This window comes from Mobula birostris, chromosome 26 (genome assembly GCF_030028105.1).
Source record: "Mobula birostris isolate sMobBir1 chromosome 26, sMobBir1.hap1, whole genome shotgun sequence".
In the NCBI taxonomy this organism is placed as follows: domain Eukaryota; kingdom Metazoa; phylum Chordata; class Chondrichthyes; order Myliobatiformes; family Myliobatidae; genus Mobula; species Mobula birostris.
In genome coordinates, this window is record NC_092395.1 from 50,184,973 (window position 1) to 50,206,553 (window position 21,581).

The 21,581-nt window shown below is 45.1% G+C and overlaps 1 protein-coding gene across 1 annotated transcript in view; it reads right to left on the reverse strand.

Annotated features, from left to right (window-relative positions):
- Window positions 1–21,581, reverse strand: part of LOC140188327 (uncharacterized) — a 72,817-nt gene that overhangs the window by 8,834 nt on the left and 42,402 nt on the right. The window contains exons 3-8 of the mRNA XM_072244468.1: window positions 14,462–14,595; window positions 13,411–13,528; window positions 12,341–12,411; window positions 9,872–9,947; window positions 8,026–8,088; window positions 1,970–2,039 (exon numbers count right to left, since the gene is read on the reverse strand). Of these exons, the coding sequence (XP_072100569.1) occupies window positions 1,970–2,039; window positions 8,026–8,088; window positions 9,872–9,947; window positions 12,341–12,411; window positions 13,411–13,528; window positions 14,462–14,595 (532 nt within the window). The remainder of the gene's footprint in view (window positions 1–1,969; window positions 2,040–8,025; window positions 8,089–9,871; window positions 9,948–12,340; window positions 12,412–13,410; window positions 13,529–14,461; window positions 14,596–21,581) is intronic.

Here is a 21,581-nt window from a genome sequence, read left to right on the forward strand (position 1 = left end):
GTATAACTGAGAACAAATTAGCTTGGTACTATATGGAAGGATGGCAGGTTAGTTATAACTAAGGCAACTTCAAGGCTACAGCTACAAAAATCACCATACATTTATCAGACTTAACAATCAATAGATCCAAAAATGTTGATTATGTACTAGAAATGTAAAAAAAAATAGGAGGAAACAATCTCAGCTTTATTCACATATCGAAGCTGAGCCGTGAGCGGGAGAGTTCAGAGGAAAAGCACTGGTGTAATTAGCCAAATAATTACCAATGAACATCACTAAGTTTAGATGTAAAAAGTGCACTGAGGCGAAGTTAGTGGAAGGAAGGGCTGGGGTGGTGAAGAAGTGAGATCATTGATGGCATGGTCTAACTCCTCAGTGACAGTTCTGATCTTCAGCTTCTGAACACAGAGTTCTTCTGCGGCTTTAAGGTGAGCAGAGAGAATGCAGTGATGGGACAAGTGAAATGTTTAGTGGAAAATCAGTATAAAAAAGGTGAAGTGGAAGTGAAAAGAAAAAAAAACAAGTAAAATTAATAAACAACATCTTTCAGCACTGACTTTTCAAGTAAATTGGATATCAAATTAAAATCAAACATTGTCCCTCAGTCTGAATAAGGCTGTTTTATACTGGGACTAAGCTCAACCTACATAAAGCTCCTTCCCAAAGATCACTGTGCCTAAGAGTGGGTTTTGTCACAGGTATCGCCGATTACAGTGTCGATGAAGATTGAGACATCGAGGTAAATACCAAAAGCAAGCGAGGGTTCAGCGCTGACTGCCTTCCTTTTGATTGCTGCCAAGAAGGAGTCTGCGAGTGGCCCATCACTGTGTGGCTTGCTGTGGCAGGCAGGTAGACCTCTGCACTTGTGTACTGTCTCTCTCTTCACTGACAAAGGAAGATGTTACTATGGTTCAGTGAGTATGGATTGGACTATTGCATTTATGGACTATGGACTTTTTCCAGACTTAAGGTTTTTATATTGCGTAGTTTTCACCCATTTCTTTCCACTTTGTTGTACGAGGGAAGGGGGCTTGGGGTCGAAATTCTTGCTTCATTTTGTACGGGGGGGCAGGGGGGGGTTTAGTGTGTGTGGGGGAGGGGGAGGGGGGAATTACACCCCTGTTCTTTATTGTGCAGGGGGTGGGTTTGATGTTTCTCAAACATTATGATGTTCTTTCTTTGTTTCGTGGCAACCTGGAGAAGACGAATCTCAGAGTTGTATACGGAAACCTACTTTGATAATACGTGAACCTTTGAAGCATCTTGCTTTGTTACTCAAAGTGTCTCTGAATGGCATCGACAAGCACTGGGTACAGACAAGGGGAGCCATTCAGCCCATTTATCTCATCTGCCCTACCTCTTAACATACAGGCCCTTTGCTCAGCCAGGGCAATGGCTGGCTGTTACCTGTCCTTTGCTGGTTAATAAGCTCAGTGAACTTGTGCCCTTCACACAGCCGCCCTGAATTTATTCTTCATGCTACTTTCTCAAATAGCTTGTATTTTGAGGCAGCCTTTGCTCATGCTTACTGGACTACAAGGACAAATCTCATTGGTCACCCCTGCACCACCTTTAGAGCCTGGAAAGTCACTTATCTAAGCACACTGACCTGTAGCCCACCCTGTGTTATGATACAGTGGTGAGGTTTGGAAGCCAGTTCCTCAGTACCGGGTTATACAGATCTGTACTGAGTGGAGGGATTTTCATGGCTGAACAGTGAGGCTAAACAGTATCCCACAAGACTGCTGTCGGCACTCATGAGAAGAGGAGCAATTGAGAAACAGTCTCTTCTCATAACCTCTGCTCCCTGATAATCCCAACAGCGTCTGTCCATTCAAAGAGAGGAAGGGGGACAGAGCCACAGCAGGCAGGCACCTGAGGGAAGGGAAAGGGTGCAGATCCAGACAAGTGAGAAATGAGAGAGAGGGCTGCAGGATGAATAAAAAAAATTAAAACTAGATCTTCATACCTTCCAGTTCATCGATGGTCTTTTCCAGTTTAGCCACAGACCTTTCAGCAAACTCCGCACGAGTTTCTGCCTGCGAATCACAGCCAATATTTACACATCACCATAAGCTTGCACAACATCTCTGAGACTACTGGTCCCTGTGAGGATGAGTGGGGCTGCAGGAAGGTTGAGCAACCTGGATCCATTCCAGGAGTTTGGGGGGGGGAGGGTGGGTAGGATGAAAGAGAAATGTAGTTGTAATTGGGGATAGTACAGTCAGAGAACAGACAATGAGGATTGAGAGTCCCAATAGCTGTCTGTCTGCCTGGTCCCTGGATTTGGGACATCTCACCAGACCTGCAGAGGAATTTGGAAAGGAAAGGAAAGATCCTACTACATGATCCATGTGGGTATCAATGTTGTAGGGAGGAGGAGGAAGGAGGATCTGCTGAGGGAATTTGGACAGCCAGGGACTAAATTAAAACAAAGAACTAAAAGGTAAACTCTGGATTGTCACCCGAGCCACATGCAAATTGACACAGGGTGGACAAGGTTAAACATGTGGCTCAAAGTTTGGTGTGGGAGAAGTAGGTTTGAATTCCTGGGACATGGCACCAGAACTGGAGAAGGAAGGTGATGTTCTGATGGGATTAACTTCACCTGAACCATGCAAGGACAAGGGTCCTTGCAAATCACATAACTAGGGCTGTGGATAGGGCTTTAAGCTAAATAGTAGGGGTCTGGGTTCAACAGCTTGGAAAATTATTAATAAAGTAAACTTTAGAAGAACACAGGAGAGGCTACAGAAGTCTCCAGAATAAAGAATAAGAAAAATAGTTTAGAAAGGCGTAAGAATTTAAGTTCAGGCAACATGGAGACAAAATTGAATATTTAAATACAGGCAGTATGTGAAATAAGTTAACAATCTTGTAACACAGTTAGAAATTGGCAGGTACGACGTTGTGGGCATCACAGAGTTGTGGCTAAAGAAGATCACAGCTGGGATGTAAACATCCAAGGATACACATTATATCAAAAGTACAGGCAGATGGGGAGAGGGAGAGGAAGTGGGGTGGCTTTGTTGGTTAAAAAAAAAACAAAATCAAACTCTTATAAGGTAACACAGACACAGAAAATGCAGTTTCTTAATCTATCCACAGGGATTACAAGGAGGTCTCCGAACAGTAGCCGGTACATGGGGTACAAATTACAGTGGGAGATAGAAAAGACATGTAAGAAGGGCAATGTTATGGTGGATTGGGAAAAATCAGGTTGATACTGGATCCCAAGGATTTTGTAGAATGCTTTTTAAGGCAGCTTGTGGTCAAGCCAACTAGGGGAAAAAGTAATTCAGGATTTGGCGTTGTGTAAGAACAAGTTTTGATTAGGGAGCTTAAGGTAAAGGAACCCTTGGGGAGCAGTGATCATAATATGATAGAATTGACTCTGCAGTTTATGAGGGAGAAGCTAAGATCTAATGTATTGGTATTACACTTCAGTAAAGGTAGCTACAGAGGCATGAGAAGGGAGCTGGCCAAAGGTGATTTGAAAGGGATGTTAACTTGCAGATTAAGTCAGCAATAAGGGAGGCCGTTGCAACATTAGTATTCATTTCAAGACAACTAGAATATAAAAGCAAGGATGCAATGCTGAGGCTTTATCAGGCATTGGTCAGCCCACACTCAGAGCACTGTGAACAGTCTTGGACTCCTTATCTAAGAAAGGATGTGTTGGCATTGGAGGAGGTGGATGAGAATGATCCCAGGAATGAAAGGGTTAACATACAAGGAGTGTTTGATGACTGGGACTGTTCTCCTTGGAGTTGAGAAGAATGAGAGGGGATCTTACTGAAATTGAATGGCCCAGATAATGTGGGTGGGTCCAGAGGGCACAAAGAAGGATGTCCTTTTAGACAGAGGGTGCTGAATCTGTGGAATTCATCTGTGGAGTCATTAGGTATATTTAAAGCAGAGGTTGATAGGTACTTAATTGGTAAGGGTGTCAAAGGGAGAAGGCAGAAGAATGAGTTTGAGAAGAAAATAATTCAGCAATGATGAAATAGCATAGCAGATTCAAAATGGGCTGAATGACCTAATTCTGCTCCTAAGACCTAAGACAAAGGAGCAGAAGTCAGCCATTCCGCCCATCGAGTCTGCTCCGCCATTTTATCAAGAGCTGATCCATTCTCCCATTTAGTCCCATTCTCCTGCCGTCTCACCATAACCTTTAACGCCCTGGCTACTCAGATACCTATCAATCTCTGCCTTAAATACACCCAATGACTTGGCCTCCACTTCACCACCCTCTGACTAAAAAAATTTCTTCACATTTCTGTTCTGAATGGGCGCCCTTCAATCCTTAAGTCATGCCCTCTCGTACTAGACTCCCCCATCATGGGAAACAACTTTGCCACATCCACTCTGTCCATGCCTTTCAACATTCAAAATGTTTCTATGAGGTCTCCCCTCATTCTTCTAAACTCCGAGGAATACAGTCCAAGAGCAGACAAACGTTCCTCATATGTTAACCCTCTCATTCCCGGAATCATTCTAGTGAATCTTCTCTGTACCCTCTCCAATGTCAGCACATCCTTTCTTAAATAAGACCAAAACTGCCCACAGTACTCCAAGTGAGGTCTCAACAGCACCTTATAGAGCCTCAACATCACATCCCTGCTCCTATACTCTATTCCTCTAGAAATGAATACCAACATTGCATTCACCTTCACTACTGACTCAACCTGGAGGTTAACTTTAAGGGTATCCTGTACGAGGACTCCCAAGTCCCGTTGCATCTCAAAACTTTGAATTCTCTCCCCATTTAAATAGTAGTCTGCCTGTTTATTTTTTCTGCCAAAGTGCATAACCATACACTTTCCAACATTGTACTTCATTTGCCACTTCTCTGCCCATTCTTCCAATCTATCCAAGTCTCTCTGCAGACTCTCCGTTTCCTCAGCACTACCGGCCCCTCCACCTATCTTCGTATCGTCAGCAAACTTAGCCACAAAGCCATCTATTCCATAATCCAAATCGTTGATGTACAATGTAAAAAGAAGCGGCCCCAACACGGACCCCTGTGGAACACCACTGGTAACCAGTAGCCAACCAGAATAGGATCCCTTTTATTCCCACTCTCTGTTTCCTGCCAATCAGCCAACGCTCTATCCACGTATGTAACTTTCCCGTAATTCCATGGGCTCTTATCTTGTTAAGTAGCCCCATGTGTGGCAGCTTATCAAAGGCCTTCTGAAAATCCAAATATACAACATCCACTGCATCTCTCTTGTCTAGCCTACTGGTAATTTCCTCAAAAAATTGTAATAGGTTTGTCAGGCAGGATTTTCCTTTAAAGAATCCATGCCGAGTTCTGCCTATCTTGTCATATGCCTCCAGGTACTCTGTAACCTCATCCTTGACAATTGACTTCAATAACTTCCCAACCACCGATGTCAAGCTAACAGGTGTATAATTTCCTTTTTGTTTCCTTGCCCCCTTCTTAAATAGCGGAGTAACATTTGCAATCTTCCAGTCCTCCTGAACCATGCCAGAATCTATCAACTTTTGAAAGATCATCGCTAATGCCTCCGCAATCTCCACAGCTACTTCCTTCAGAACACGAGGGTGCATTCCACCTGGTCCAGGAGATTTATCTACCTTTAGACTATTCAGCTTCCTGAGTACTTTCTCTGTCATAATTGTAACTGCGCACACTTCTCTTCCCTGCCGCCCTTGAGTGTCCGGTATACTGCCGATGTCTTCCTCAGTGAAGACTGATGCAAAATACTCTTTTAGTTCCTCTGACATCTCCTTATCTCCCATTACAATTTCTCCAGCATCATTTTCTATCAGTCCTATATCTACTCTCACCTGTCTTTTACTCTTTATATACTTGAAAAAGCTTTTAGTATCCTCTTTGATATTATTTGCAAGCTTCCTTTCATAGTTAATCTTTTCCCTCTTAATGAGCTTCTTGGTTTCCTTTTGTAAGGTTTTAAAAACTTCCCAATCCTCTGTCTTCCCACTAATTTTTGCTTCCTTGTATGCCCTCTCCTTTGCTTTAACTTTGGCTTTGACTTCTCGTCAACCACGGTTGCATCCTTTTTCCACTTGAAAATTTCTTCTTTTTTGGAATATACCTGTCTTGCACCTTCCTCACTTGTCGCATAAACTCCAGCCACTGCTGCTCTGCTGTTTTTCCGGCCAGTGTCCCTTTCCAATCAACTTTGGCCAGTTCCTCTCTCATGCCACTGTAATTTCCTTTACTCCACTGAATTACCGACACATCAGATTTCAGCTTCTCTTTTTCAAATTTCACAGTGAACTCAATCATGTTATGATCACTGCCTCCTAAGGGTTCCTTCACCTCAATCTCTCTAATCACCTCCAGTTCATTACACAATACCCAATCCAGTACAGCAGATCCCCTAGTGGGCTCAACAATAAGCTGTTCTAAAAAGCCATCTCGCAGACATTCTACAAATTCTCTCTCGAGATCCAGTGCCGACCTGATTTTCCCAATCCACTCGCATGTTAAAATCCCCCACAATTATCATAACACTGCCCTTCTGACAAGCCTTTTCTATTTCCAGTTGTAATTTGTAGTCCACATCCCTGCAGCTGTTTGGAGGCAAATAAATAACTGCCATCAGGGTCCTTTTACCCCTGCTATTTCTTAGCTCAACCCATAAATATTCTGCACCTTCTGATCCTATATCACCTCTTTCTAATGATTTAATATCATTTCTTACCAATAAAGCCATGCCTCCCCCTCTGCCTACCTTCCTATCCTTCCGATACACCGTGTATCCTTGGACGTTCAGCTCCCAGAGACAAGCATCCTTTAGCCAGGTCTCAGTGATGGCTACAATATCATACCTGCCAATCTGTAGCTGTATGACAAGATCATCCACCTTATTCCTTATGCTGCATGCATTTAAGTACAACACCTTAAGACCAGTATTTGATACCTTTCGCTTTGATTTCACTGCAACTTTAATGCACTGCAACTCATCCCAATGGCTACAAATTTGCCCCATCACCTGCCTATCTTTCCTGACATCTTTATTGCTCACTATCTTAGATTTATTTGTTTTCCCCTTCCTCTGCTCTATCATTCCGGTTCCTATCCCCCTGCCAAATTAGTTTAAACCCTCCCTAACCGCTCTATTAAACCTTCCTGCCAGGATATTGGTCCCCTTCGGGCTCAGGTGTAACCTGTCCTTTTTGAACAGGTCATACTTCCCCCAGAAGAGATCCCAGTGATCCAAGAATCTGAAACCCTGCCCCCTACACCGGTCTCCCAGCCACGTATTCATCTGCCTGATCCGACTATTCTTGCCCTCGCTAGCACGTGGCACAGGTAGTCTTATAGTCTTGAATTATTGGAAAGATTAGTCAACTCTATGGAACAGTAATAGATTCAGTCTAATGGAACTGGAGTTACTAACAACCTACAACTGGTTCTGTTAGAAACAGAAGCACGTTTTGATGCTGAACAGTGAGCAGAAGTGTCACTCAAGCAGAGCTGGACATACAGCTGGAGCCTGACCACTGCTGACCTGTCCATTAACTGTCTCTGTCTTTGTAAAATTATTCCTTAGTCTTCACAACCTCATTAATGTGGGTTACCTCATTCAACCCCTCCCGCAGGCTATTACAAAGTCAGAGCCACATCAGCATGAGAACCTAATCCTAATTGTGCAGCACAGCATGCAGAGGATTCGATCAAGTGTGCGGACCATTGGAATGGATTGTCCCACAGTCCCACTTAAACAACTCCGGGGATATTAAGCTGGACCTGACGCATGAAAAGAGAAAGATTGTGAAGAATGGCAGATAAGCATAACATTCAGTAAAATAGGGCCACTGTGACTAACAGCCAGCCCAGAGTTGTTACCGAATAACTTGCTAGAAGTGATAAAATTAGCTTATGGCTGATTTCAACAGAGCACAGCGGGCCTGAGGAAGTTAATTCACCCAGGCCCAGGCCCAATTGTGGATGGCACGAACATCCATTAGATGCAAAATCTGTGCTAGGTAAGTGTGCAATGTCAGAGGGTTTTACGAGGGACTTACCTCCTTGAGTTTGTCATTCAGGATCTTGATCTCATCTTCATACTTATCTTCTTTCTCTGAGTACTGCCAACAGAAGGACAAGTTAGTGAAAGCCAAACATCACTGTCACCAGTCCTGTCGTACTCCTGTTACGATCAGTTATCAAGGATCATGAAGAATAAAAGGAAGCTAGTCAACCCCTTAGATGGGATCTGCCCGTTAAATAGACCACAGTAGATTGATACTTCATGTCCATCTACTCAACACATACTTTTAAACACTCTTACAAAGATCTACAGATATCTCATTTCCAACTTTTGTGACAAGACAGTTCCAAATTTCTGTATCCTTAGAGTTTTGAGGAAAAGTAATTAGATGTTCCTCAAGACCCAGATGAGGGTCACACTGCTCACTGACTGGTGTGTTTGTGCCTCCTCACAAACCCCTGTCCAGTTTTACATCAAAGTCCCTTTCCCTGAGATTTCAGCCTATTATTACAGTAAAACACTGAGGGCAAGTGATGCTTTGGGGCTGAGTTATAGATGAGATAATGGACATCCATACCATTCCCTTCTCCGGGAATGAGAGGGTTAACATATGAGGAACGTTTGTCTGTTCTTGGACTGTATTCCTTGGAGTTTAGAAGAATGAAGGGGGACCTCATAGAAACATTTCAAATGTTGAAAGGCATGGACAGAGTGGATGGGGCAAAGTTGTTTCCCATGATGGGGGAGTCTAGTACGAGAGGGCATGACTTAAGGATTGAAGGGCAGATTCAGAACAGATGCGAAGAAATTTTTTAGCCAGAGAGAGGTGAATCTACGGAATTTTTTGCCATGGGCGGCAGTGGAGGCCAAGTCTTTGGGTGTATTTAAGGCAGAGATTGATAGGTATCTGAGGGCATCAAAGGTTATGGTGAGAAGACAGGGGAGTGGGACTAAATGGGAGAATGGATCAGCTCATGATAAAATGGCGCAGCAGACTCGACGGGCCAAATGGCCAACTTCTGCTCCTTTGTCTTATGGACTAAGATACACATAAAAGATCTCTTGGAAGAATTCAGAGATCTTTTGCATTGTTCTTAACAATATTACCCTTCAATCCCAAACCAGCATTGCTCCAGCAATGATCTGTGTTATCACACTGGACCTTTTTGACTGGATGACCATAACTTATTCCTATGGCAACCCTGACCTCACCCTACAGTTATTTTCTTTATCCAATCCATCCCATTCTGACTTTCTCTGCAGCTGGACTTTCAGTCTTATTCCCAGTATTGAATAGTCCAAAGCTAAAGGGCATAGGTTTAATGTGAATGAAGGAAGATTAAGGAGGATCAGATTGGTGAGTTGTTCCACATGGAGGCTGGTGGGTATTTGAAAAGAGCTTCTTGAGGAGGTGGGTACAATTTCAGTGCTTACAAGATATTTAGACAGGTTAATGGATAGAAATAGGGATTGGGCTAAACAAGGGCTAATGGGATGAGCATATGAAGGTGACCTGGTCAGCACAGAAGGGTAAAGGACCTGTTTCTGTGCTGTATAACTATGATTAATTTAAAACCCACTTTTGTCATCTCTTTCTCGGTTCTGATGAAGGGTATTCAACATGAAATGTCAACTCTTTCTCTCCACAGACACATTAAATGTTTCCAGCAGCTGCAGCTTTTAAAAAAATTTTCATGAACCATTTCCCAATTTGTCACCATTCAAACACTCAATTCACATCAGGAAAAAAATACACTGACTAATGGATCTGGTGAAGAACCTGGGATTGATTACTGTAGAGACAGCAAAAATCAAACCATTACTTCAAGCGTAATTCAAACCTAATCTCAGCAGGAATTGAATAAGGATCATAGACTCACCTTTTCTGACTGAGCCTCCAGTGACTTGAGATTGTTGGTGACATTTTTCAGCTGTTCTTCTAGGTCGCTACACTTCCTGTGTGAAGGAGATTGGAAATGCGTAAGTGTGGCAGAGAACACCAGTGACTGGTGGCAGTAATCTCTACAGGAGGTGGTGGGAGCCCACCCTTTCACACATTCAACTCAGTTCTAAAAGGGGAGTGAGTGATCAGTCATTATCGGAGATACTAACCCACTATAAAGTCTCACCCAAATCCCCACATATTCTTCCCACCAACATCATGGACAATCGCACGAAAATAATGTCGCAAGTAGAATTATGGACAGAACTCATTATGTTGGTACCCATCCTCTTAACTGCTTACTTATCTTTCCCCGACATTCATCTCCTTACATTGTTTATCCCATTCTTAGAAAAGTTGACTGTGATGGACTTTAGGAAGACCAAGCTTGCACTGCTCCCTATTACTACTGATGGTGAGAATGTGGATGTGGCAAGGACCTACAAGTACCTGGGGATGCACCTGGATGACAGACTTGGGTGGAGCACCAACAGAGGCTGTGTACAAGGGCCAGATCTGCCTCTACTTCCTGAGGAGACTGAGGTCCTTTGGAGTATGCGGGCCTCTCCTTCACATGTTCTACCAGTCTGTTGTCGCCAGTACAATCTTCTATGTGGTGGCGTGCTGGGACAATGGCATCAACATGGGTGAGGCCAACATGCCCAATAAACTGATTAGAAAGGTAGGCTCTGTTGTAGTAGTCAAACTGGACATAGTGGAGGCTGTGATAGATCAAAAGATCCTCTGGAAAATCCTAGCAATACTGGATAATGATTCTCACGCTCTGCATGCCACCTTGGCTAAACAGAGGAACACTTTTAGTAACAGACTAAGACAACTGCACTGCTCCAAAGAACGCTATACAAAGTTATTCTCACCCTCGGCCATTAGGCTCTATAATGAGTCAACCTATAGCCAGGGAAGTGATGCCCCTGCTGTTAGACTGTTTAAGGTTACTTTTTTTTTTATTTCTTCTCTTCTAATATTTCTATATTTGTGCACTTGTAATGCTACTGTGACACAGTAATTTCCTTTGCGATCAACAAAGTATCTATCTATCTTTATGCGCTACCTTGTCACATTGTCAGCAAATTGCCGTATTGAAATAGCGACGTATTGAGATGTTCAATACCAGTGCAACATTCTTCCTTTTTAAAAGTAGTCTACTCTGAATAGTTTTCATATACTTGTATTACTGTGGGTTGTTCAGCGCAAGCTCTTGTACAGGAGTTGTGGTCTGTATTTTATTGCCAGTGTTGTTCAGTTCTGGACTCCATACACCAAGTCGAGGCAATCTCACAGTATTGTGTCCAAATTCAGGACCGGAGCCACAGATCCCACTTACATTGCAAGAAAAGAATCTTCTAATTGATACAAACATCACTATACCACCAGTCATCTATGCAACAACTTGAAACAAAATAGGTCAATTTTCCTTTCACCTCACACTGATTTCATTTGCCAGCCCACGACATTTCTAGATTTTAGTTATATTGATCCAGGACTATTTCCCAAACAGTATCAAGAAAATGGCTGGCCTCTGATCCCCAGTTTTCTGAGTTTCCTTGTGTTAAAAGGGGTCACATTTGCAATTTCTCTGTCCTGGACACCCAAGATGACCAAGTAGTTCCAGGGGCAAGATCTGTTTAGGTCCCTATCTGGTGTTCTGGGATCAGGGAAGAGTTTACCCAGCTACCTTTTTCTTCTGCATGCAAGTACCAGTGGGGAAAAGACGTGTCACGGTCATGAAATGTAAACTCTCAACCAAGACTGGGTTAACAATGTAGAGCACAAAAACAAAGAAATCCTTAAACATATGCAAGAAAACAGCAGGGACTGTGTTCTTAGCTCATGAAGGAAGGCCCAATGCTGGGTCTTCCCATGGAGAGGACGTGTTCCAGCCGGAAGCATTTGAGAAACACAGATCAGACCACCATCAGGTCTGGACTTGCTGTGGAGAAGCTCACAGTACATGCAACCATAATAGCTAACTGAGCTCGTTCAGGGAGCCAAGAAAGAATCTGCAGCTGTTAGCTCTTACACAAGGATATCATCCTGATCAGGTGCCAATGCCCATCTGACTCCCACCTCAGAAAGGATCCCAATTCCCACCTACCAGCCTGACCATCGTACCCTTGATACCCAATCTATCATTCACCCACATCTCCGGACTGCATGCTCCCAACCCCAATCCAAACGATCCACATTTACATGAGATTGACTGTCTGTGAACCTTGCCCCCACCCCCCCCACTTTTATTCCATCATCATCAGCTGAGGAGTCAATGGCCATGCCAAGATCCTGAGATGCTTGGAGACCCTGGATAAGTTATGGCAAAGATGCAGCTCAGATAAAAAAATCTCAGCCTATGCATCAACATCAAAAGCCGGCACGTTCATACACTTACATCTCCGCCACTTCAGCACGTTCTTCGGCACGCTCCAGCTCTCCTTCTAAGATGACCAGTTTACGAGCCACCTACACAGGGAGATTTGAAGTCAGGATCATCACCATCATTGAACAAGCTCAGAGAAACCCCTGCTATCATTTCCTCACTCCCACTGCCCTGCCCTCCCCGCCTCATGGCATGTACCACCTCGGCAGCTCCCAAAACCGCAACTTCTACCAGCAAGGACAAGGACAGCACACAAACGCGAACCGCATTACCTGCAGAGCCCCCTCCGTCATGACGTGCTTATCATTTGACTCTCCCTGTCCTCTCAGCACCGAAGCAACACCTTCACCAGAACAGCAATGGCTCACATACGAAGATTATCACCACCTACTTTATGGCATTAAGGAACGGGCAACAAATCCCCACAGAGCAGAGCCCTGGAGAAACGAGACAAGTGCCGTGCCCCCACATAGACCTGCTGCCCTTGCCCTCTCCCTCTCCCTGGTGCTCTGGTCCCGGGTTTGGGGAGTCTAGAAGAGTTGTTTGGGTGGCAAGTTCTATAGGAGGCGGCAGAAGGAATGCCAATCACAGGGCTGCTCAGCCTGGAGTTTCTTTCACCGCTCAAGCCGCATTCATACAGATAGTGGGGAGCTCTCCAGTTTTAGAAGACCTCCGATGAAGTGGTTAGTGCACAAAATTCAGTCAATGAGCTTGCAAAGGTACAGATTTCACAGTGACAGTGTCATTGGCACGGACAGCAGTCAGGAAGCAGGAATAAAGGCTGTGGCAGATGGCGATAAGTGGGATTACACGTCTGCTTCTCTCAACGCAGGATCACTTTGAATGAAAGATCAGAATATAATATTCCCGAAAAGGCTGACAACTAAATCAGGAAGTGTTACGATTCATCAGGAGGAGGCAAAGAAGCCGCGAGGTGATTTAGTGGAGTGAGTGAGTGAGTGGCCCGGCCCTATAGCAGGTGCAGCAGTAACATGGACAATTGGGGCGCAGGTGTCTGACGACAAAACTGCCGGGTAGCTGAGGGACGTGCGCACGCTGGTTATTCACTGGCCTGCACTCACCTCTTCATACTTGCGGTCAGCCTCTTCAGCGATGTGCTTTGCCTCCTTCAGCTGAAGCTCCTGAAGTTCCATCCTCTCCTCGTCCTTCATTGCACGGCTCTCAATCACTTTCATGCCTCTGTTGAGTGAACGCATGGTCAAAGCAATAGGAGCAGAGTACTGGGTCAGTGGCATCTCCTAAGCAGGTCAACATGGTGACAGTGACCAGTGATACTTCACCAAAGATGGCTCCAGGAACGGGCTCAACCCCCCACACTATTTACATGCAGATGTAACTTCCAGTGCACAAATGCTTAACATCACTAACTGCCAGGGACAGATTCCACCACTGGATGGAGATGAATGGAGCCCAATCCAAAAGAAAGAACTTCGTAGATCTCCAAAAATAATTCATGTGGAATTAGTGACGACCCACAGCATAAAAATAGGTCATGCGGCCCCCCTGATTCATGCAGTCCATGAAGAACATTCCATCCTCCTCTCTCAGGACCTAGGATGACTTGCTTCCACTTAGACTTGAGCTGGTTGACAAGGCCACCGTAACTTACTGGTTCTGCCATCGGGGCAGGTGGGCAGTGCACTCACCCTACTGTTAGCACTGGCCTCTGTGGGCTCCCAGAGAGCCGCAGAGCTGGGCGACCTCCTGAAAGCTCTTCTTCCATTTTGATTGGTCAGAGCCAGGGGTTCACCAGTAAGATTTTGAGAGCATTTTTGAAAAAAAAAACTCAGTGATCAAGCTTAGAGCAGAGTGTCTGTCTCAGGGACGTCGACACTGCAGTCTCCTCACCAGTACGGGCTGAGTGAGTTTGATGCTGGGGATGTCAATGATACTGGCTCACCCACTCTGCCCACATATTTGCAAGATTGTATGGCGACAGGCTGCTCACCCTCTCCAGTGCTCCAAGGTGCCTGGTAGTCCATATCTGTGTAACTCACTGCTCTCCATTTCCATGTGACTGCAGGAGTGAAGAGAGCTCACCCGTGGTGACCACATACACACACACACACACACACACACACACAAAGTGGAATACGGCAGTGTAATGCTCACCTCTCACTCTCATCTGCTGCTTTCTCTGCCTCCTCCAGCTTCTGCAGGGCAGTGGCCAGGCGCTCCTGGGCCCGGTCCAGCTCCTCCTCAACCAGCTGGATCCGTCGGTTCAGACCTGCCACTTCACCTTCAGCCTGAGTGGGAAGCAAAGAAATCATTTCTTGGAATGCTGGGACCCTGCCCAGGCAAGCTGTCGTTACAGGAAGCACACTACAATAAATCATGGCCGGTCACGGTTACTGAGCTGATGTGTCTGTGTATAGATGCACCTTTGTCCACAACTCCCATTACAAGTAGTGCACAGACCAAGCTGGAACCACTGGGCAGAGACTAGTGCCTGATTCAGCATCCACTCTCACGTGGTTGACTAAATGCAGCATACAACATCTACCAACTGGTCCATGACAAGACTGTGTAGGGGTGGATTCTGGAAGTTAAAAACCTTATCACTCCTGTATCGGTCATCAACATTCCTGGAGTTGGTTACAGCTGGCAGATGTTTTTGAAGTGTACACACTAATGTACTGGAAGAAAAAAATAGCAACAGGCAAAGAAACTCCACAGACAACAATGGAATATTGAAAAGAAAAACCACAGGTGCCAGATATCTGAAATAAGAACAGAAAATATTGGAAACTCTCAAAAATTCATGCAGCATCTGCAGAGAAAAATAGAAGGTGAATGTTTCAGATCAAAAACCAGAAGTGACAAAATGATAAACTATGGAATATCAATCAGATAACCTGTTCTTGCAATTTCAATATAAGGTTGAATGTGCACAACAAGGTCAGAGAGTGCAGAGTCTGGGAAGAAGCAAAAGAATGGATTCCAACATCTTCCGGATAGAAATCAGAGACGGGGTGCAAAGGACAACTTCAAGTAAGATGGTGATGCGTGCGTTATCTCAGGCATTTCACTTGCAATCGCAAGATTGCGTTAGACAGTAATGATGCAAGTTACCACAGGCTTGTTACCCTTGTCTGGTGGAGGGACATGGCACACGGAAGCTGTGTAGCCACAGCTGTAGTGAAGACTAGGCCTCAGGCCTCAGGCTTGCCTGCTGCAGCACAGCAGGTGGAAGACGTACCAGTGCTGATGTCGTGTCTGAGCTGATCTGGGGCTGCCCGCTCCGGTCAGTGCTGCCCTCACATGTCAAGCAGTGGAATGACAGGCAGGATTGCCTGTGTCTCTGCAGTGCCAGACGACTGCAACATCGACTGCTGGATGTTGCTGCTCAGGGTCTCGGACTAGCTGCCTTTTAAACCAAAGTGAACATTTTCTTGCTCGCTGTTTTGAATGTTTTGCACCTTGGCCCCAGGGGGATGTGTCTCGCTCAGCGTTCATGCCACTCTCGTTTTCTGCCTAGTACAATCTATCTGCACCCAGACCATAGCACCCCCTGCTAAAAACAAAACTCTCAATGTACCCATCAAACCTTCTCTGAAATGTTACAATTGAACCCCTATCTATCACTTCTGCTAGCAGATCATTTCACACTTACACCATCCTAAGTGCCGAGGTTCCTCCTCAAAGTCCTTGAATATTCATCTTAAATCTATGACCTCTAGTTCTAGTCGCACCCACCCACCTCCAGAAGATATTAATAACTGCCAAGATTGGTAAATAACTGGCAAATGAATATTGATATGTGGTAGTAAGATCTTTAAAATGACAAGAAGTTTGGAGAGAAGATGCAGAGAGACGCTTCCACCACAGGGAAGAGCACAACCAAAAGATGGCAATGAAAGCTAATCACAGAGCGACTTACAGGAAATGTGTTCACCAAAGCATTATTGAAAATGTGGAACATGCCACCACAGGCAGTGGCTGAGTTAAAGAGTGGATGCATCAGAGTGACGAAACACGAGGCGGAGGGGAATGAGTCGGAAGAGAAAGAAGACAGGAGACACTGGAGTGGAGCATCAGCTCACTGCTTCATGGTGACATCTAGGCTGGTCCGAGGCAACTCCAACACAAAAGTGTTAAGCACAACAGACCAACAAAACTGAACAGACTAAACAAAGAATGAACTTCAAGAACTCTGCAAAAGCAGCACACGTGGATCACGGGCCTGATAGTGTGCTGACACATTCAGTGTTCACAAGAAGCCACAGGAATGTGAAGGGGTATGACTTGTGCCTGACAGAAGCCCCTCTCAGCACATGATTCACTGATTCTAATGCCATCGTGCCTGGCATTGGGCCAAGGGGCGGGGAGCCATTTATTCTGGGAGGAGACTGGCCAACTACTCAGGGAATAACAGCACCACAGAAGATTACCCAGGGAAAAGGGGTCCAGACTATATCAATACCAGATCAGCTCAAAAATACCTGCTACCCCACAGCCTTTTTAACCCAGACTGAGAGGTTACACCAAAGTTCACTCCTCATTCTTGGGCTGAGAAGGCTCCTGAGAACAAAGGGATGACCAAAAGTAGGCCAGGCCATTGCCTCATCCAGATACACCCACACCAATGAACTTCTCGCTCGCACCGTGCACCCCCCCCCCCCCATGTCACTCTTGCGCAAACATAACTGAAAACCCCAGAGGCTCACAACCACAGATCTCCGGAAACAGTTCCAGTCCCTGATCTCCAGAAATCTGCAGATTTCAAGGTCAACCTTTACCAGTGATTCAACTTAAGCTTTTAAGTTCTCTTAATTACATCCATCCACAAGATACCCAAGTGACCTTCATAACACACTCAAGCTTCCTTAACTTCTCCTCCCAACTTCAGTGGCCCCTGGTGTCCTGATGCCTGTAACCAAACACACTAAGCAGACTTGGTTTGGTCTATGCACTGAACTCGAGGCCAAGGTTCCTTACAATCTCACAATGATAATTCATCCCCTCTGCACCCCATTCATCCAACTGAACGCCAGTACACTGGGACATCAGAACCCTCTGATGCAGTCAAGCCCGGGGCCAGTCTGACTGACAAATGATAGAAAAGCATTTGTCACAATCTTAAGGATGGCATTAGGGATTCTGATCTTGGCAGGGGAGTGAGGGACATTGTGAGGAGAAAGATGATACCAAGAGGCACACTTTCAATTAAACAAACGACACGATTCTGTTTTTTATGTGAATGTCTGTTCTGACTCCTTGCCATAACCTGCAGACTTACAGTAGATCAGCTTTCAACCACAATCCAGGACTGCGGTGGTGATAGGGCATTAAAGGCATGGTAACAGAGATAGGCACGTGGAATGAAGGTGCATGACTCATCACACATATCATTCACTGATAACCAAGCTGAGTGTAGGAAATGGAGAAAGGAGGTGGAAAGGAAAAAAAGATAGTTGAAGAGGGCACAAAAAAGGCAGTGAAGTTCCTTGGGACTCGTCGATGGGCCATCACTTTTGTTTTTGATGCCTTAAAGAGTTGGGTCAAAACTGAAAATTTACAGAATGTGGAAAGCAACACTACCAGCGAGGAAATGTTTTGGTAGAAGGATGGAAGGTAGACAAAAGAGTTTACAGGGTGAGATGGACCAGGTGCAGATCAGGGGGCCACATTGCTACTCCTGCTTCTGTTTTCTGTAAGGAACAGAATGGTCAGTAAAGCAAATGAGTTTTGCTAACAGTAGCAGGGCACACAAAAACGGGCAAGTTATATTATTCAAAGCAATTCTCCCTGTTTCATCAATGACCTTTTCTCCACCAGGGTTTGATGTTAGTGAAGGTGGGGAGGGTGGGACACTCCCTGATGATTGCATTCAACTCCTCATTCAATGAAGTAGCCTATGTCTGCAGGAGCAAAGCCCGGAGAGTCTCCAGTCACACATTGACAAGCGATTATGTTTACACCATGTGCTAGACAATGAGAGAGCACTGCACCATCTCCCCTTGGCATTCAATGAAATTTCCGCTTTGAGTCCACCTATTGACCAGAAACTCATCTGGACCAAACATGGCTTGCTTGGTTATAAGCTATTTTACTCACTTTCTGACACCATCAAGCCTTTCCACCATCCAGAAACAAGTGATGGAATAGTCTCCACTTGCAATACTGCAGTAGACACTGGTCCTCAGTGACCTCCACATCTTACATTAGTGATCCACACCTCAAGTTCTTAGGAAGTGCCATTTCCTGGGAGCGGCTACCTGCCCGGTGTTAGAGCCTTGGATGTACAGGTGAATAGCAAAAGGTACTCCTTCACATAGGACTGTAGGATCTGTAAGGAGTGAAGAGTGAAAAATAACAATCAGCTAACACCTAAGCAGGCAGCCACTCTCAGGGAAACACTCAGATGATAAACGTAAAGCCCATTTTGAGTTGAAAGGAACACTTGTGACTGCTCCTGCACTGCCCGTGCCCACCCCGCAACCAGCGCAGGCCGCGCCGCTAACGGGCACTCCAGCGCAGCAGCTCCACAAAGGCAGGTAGCCAGATCCTATGAGAAATCCTCTCACTGCACAGCTGAAAACCAGAGGCAGGAAATGGCAGATACAAACTATCGCAGGGAGGCCTTTGATTTTAGATAGTCTCTGCCAATTAGTTATTTAGTGAGAGATATCATTAGCTTAATAGGATTACTCAGTGCTCTCAGCACAAGAACAAACTGCAATTTCCAAAAGATCAGGGTCAGGCCTGCCCCTTCCTTCCTCTGACTGTCTCACTCATTCCTTATATGGTAATACTCAGTTTAAGGAGGGAAATCAGATAGAAGACTTGCACTAATCTGGCACCCGCATGATAAAGGCGGAAAGAGGAGGCAAGAAGCCCACATACCACAGATACCAATGCTCTTACATCTGCAGGCTTGTTAAATTGAAAGATCTCAAAGGATCTGAGAGTATTTCCACTCTATTACTCAAGTAACATTCCCGCCAATACACCCATCTCTCCATCAATTCTGTAAATGACAGAGCACTGATGAATGGGGCTGCTTTTCCCAGGAAAGGCCTGCGTATCCAGCCAACACGTCCTGCTTTGATTGCATCATACTCTCTTTTGTTATGAATTTCAGACAAAGTAAAAGTGAACACGAGCTTCCAGCAGCCATGGAAACAGTGGAGCAGTACAACGTCAGGTCGGATTTCTGCTCTACTTTAAGCAGTCTTCACACGAAGAACATTTCCCACAAACAGTAGCGCAAGGATTTAACACTCAGTGCCCCACAGCCTGGGAGAGGAGAACAGCTGTTGTTCGGGTTCACACAATGGCCCATGCTAAACGACCAGGCCTGATGGAGATTTACCTTTACCCTATGTGGGCAAGGGGAGGAAGGAGAGTGAAAGGCAGGGAGAATATCTCCTGTTCCAGTGGACCTGATGATGGAAACAAGCAATGGCTTAAAATTCAGGCAAGATGTGAAGAGGAAGTTCCACATGAGCCAATCCTACCCAACAGAGAAAATTCTGGAGTGATGCAATTTCATCAGCTTCTTATGCAGAGGAGACAGTACTGTGGAATTAGCAACAGGAATGCTAACAAGCCACTCATCAACTTCACCAGAACTGGATGGAGCTGAATAACCAAATTCCTATACGATCTGGCAACAAGTAACAGAACCCTGAGTCAGTGGAAGGGATCGGGCTAGAGCCTCCCAGCTCAATATCCAAGGTCAGGTGTGTAAGTATTTGCTGGGTGACTAAGGACAGGCATGTAAAGGGTCTGCTTTCATTACTGCATATCTAGCAAATGATCCAGAAAATTATTACAGAGAACTTTGAAAAGCAGTGCGCTGCAGAGCGAACGGGGCTGACTGGAAAGTGGCTCACACAAGGTGTCTGTTGGCTACACATTCTAACACAAAGATGCTTGACCTCTTTGTAAGAGATGTAAGACCCTCTCGACCACATTTTTACCTCATTACTGACCCCCAGAAGTCAAGCCACATTGTTCAAATTCTCACCTAAATATTCTGTAAACAGTTACTCAGTTTTAGACTAGATCATGGAGCATAGGACTGTGGCTAGATTAGAGAAGTAAATAAGGGACCCTGTACTCATGAGTGGGTGGCTTGAGGACCAGGGTGTAGTTTGGACAATAGGTGCAGGGAAGAGCGAATAGGGAGCAGTGCTGGGGCAGAGCAGAGATAGATAGATATGACCTGGAAGTGGTGGGAACACAATCAAGTCAGGGCTTCCAAAGAGAACGGCACAGGTTTCACGAAGGTGAAACAATCTGTGGGTCTCAGGCAAGGTGGAGGAACGGGAGTGATGGCTAGGTTTACTGAATGCCTTTGCGTCAAATGGCCTCTTTTGGGCCACAGTAATTCTACAATAAATGAAACTGCAAAAGGTACTTTGGAAAAAGAAGTACCTTCTCACAGAATGTCAAGGCCAATCACCAATCCTTCCACACCACAGATTTGGGGAATAGCAGGTCCATAGATCTGCTATTCTTACATTTCAGAAGTTTAGCACTTTCCCCAAAAATCTACAGTGACTACAGCATGTCACTATAAGACTGGATACAAAGCATTACTGCCAAGACCTACAGTTAGCACAGCAAGATATTCAGATAAAGAAATCATGGAAACTCCCAAAACTGGAGCATGGTGTATGTAGGGATGGCTCTGTAACCTGCTTCGCTACGCACACCTTTATGTACTGGGTGCTCCCTCAATGCTGTTCTATCTGCAATGTTTACATTCCTTCAAGGATAGATGGTGCCCTTGGTTCAACTCTTCTGAGTAAAGCAACATTAGCTTGGTGTACATTATCTCTAAACTCTTAACGAATGCATAACAATCATATCAGCAGTCAATTTCCCCGACTGAGAACACAGCCAAGAACACGCAAGCCTCCTTTACTCCACAGTAAGAGCAAGAGACTGGAGATGTTGGGATCTGGAGGAACACAGCAGGTCAAGCAGCATCTGGGGCAGTGGGGGTGTGGTGCTGTTTCGCCTTTCCTGCTCTATCGCTCCTCTCCAACTCTGTTCTGATGCAGCGCTTCGAACTGAGATGTTGGCAATTCCTTCCCATCCTCCCAGATAGTGCTCAAGCCACTGAGTTCCTCTAACAGACTATTTGTTGTTTTGGAAAATATGACTGCAAATATCAAGGCTGGTGGCCTTCTCAGCATTGATTTGAACCATGAAATGCTGGTGTAAAATTGGAAACTCAAAACGCTGGAGGAACTCAGCAGGTCCTGATGAAGGGTCTCGG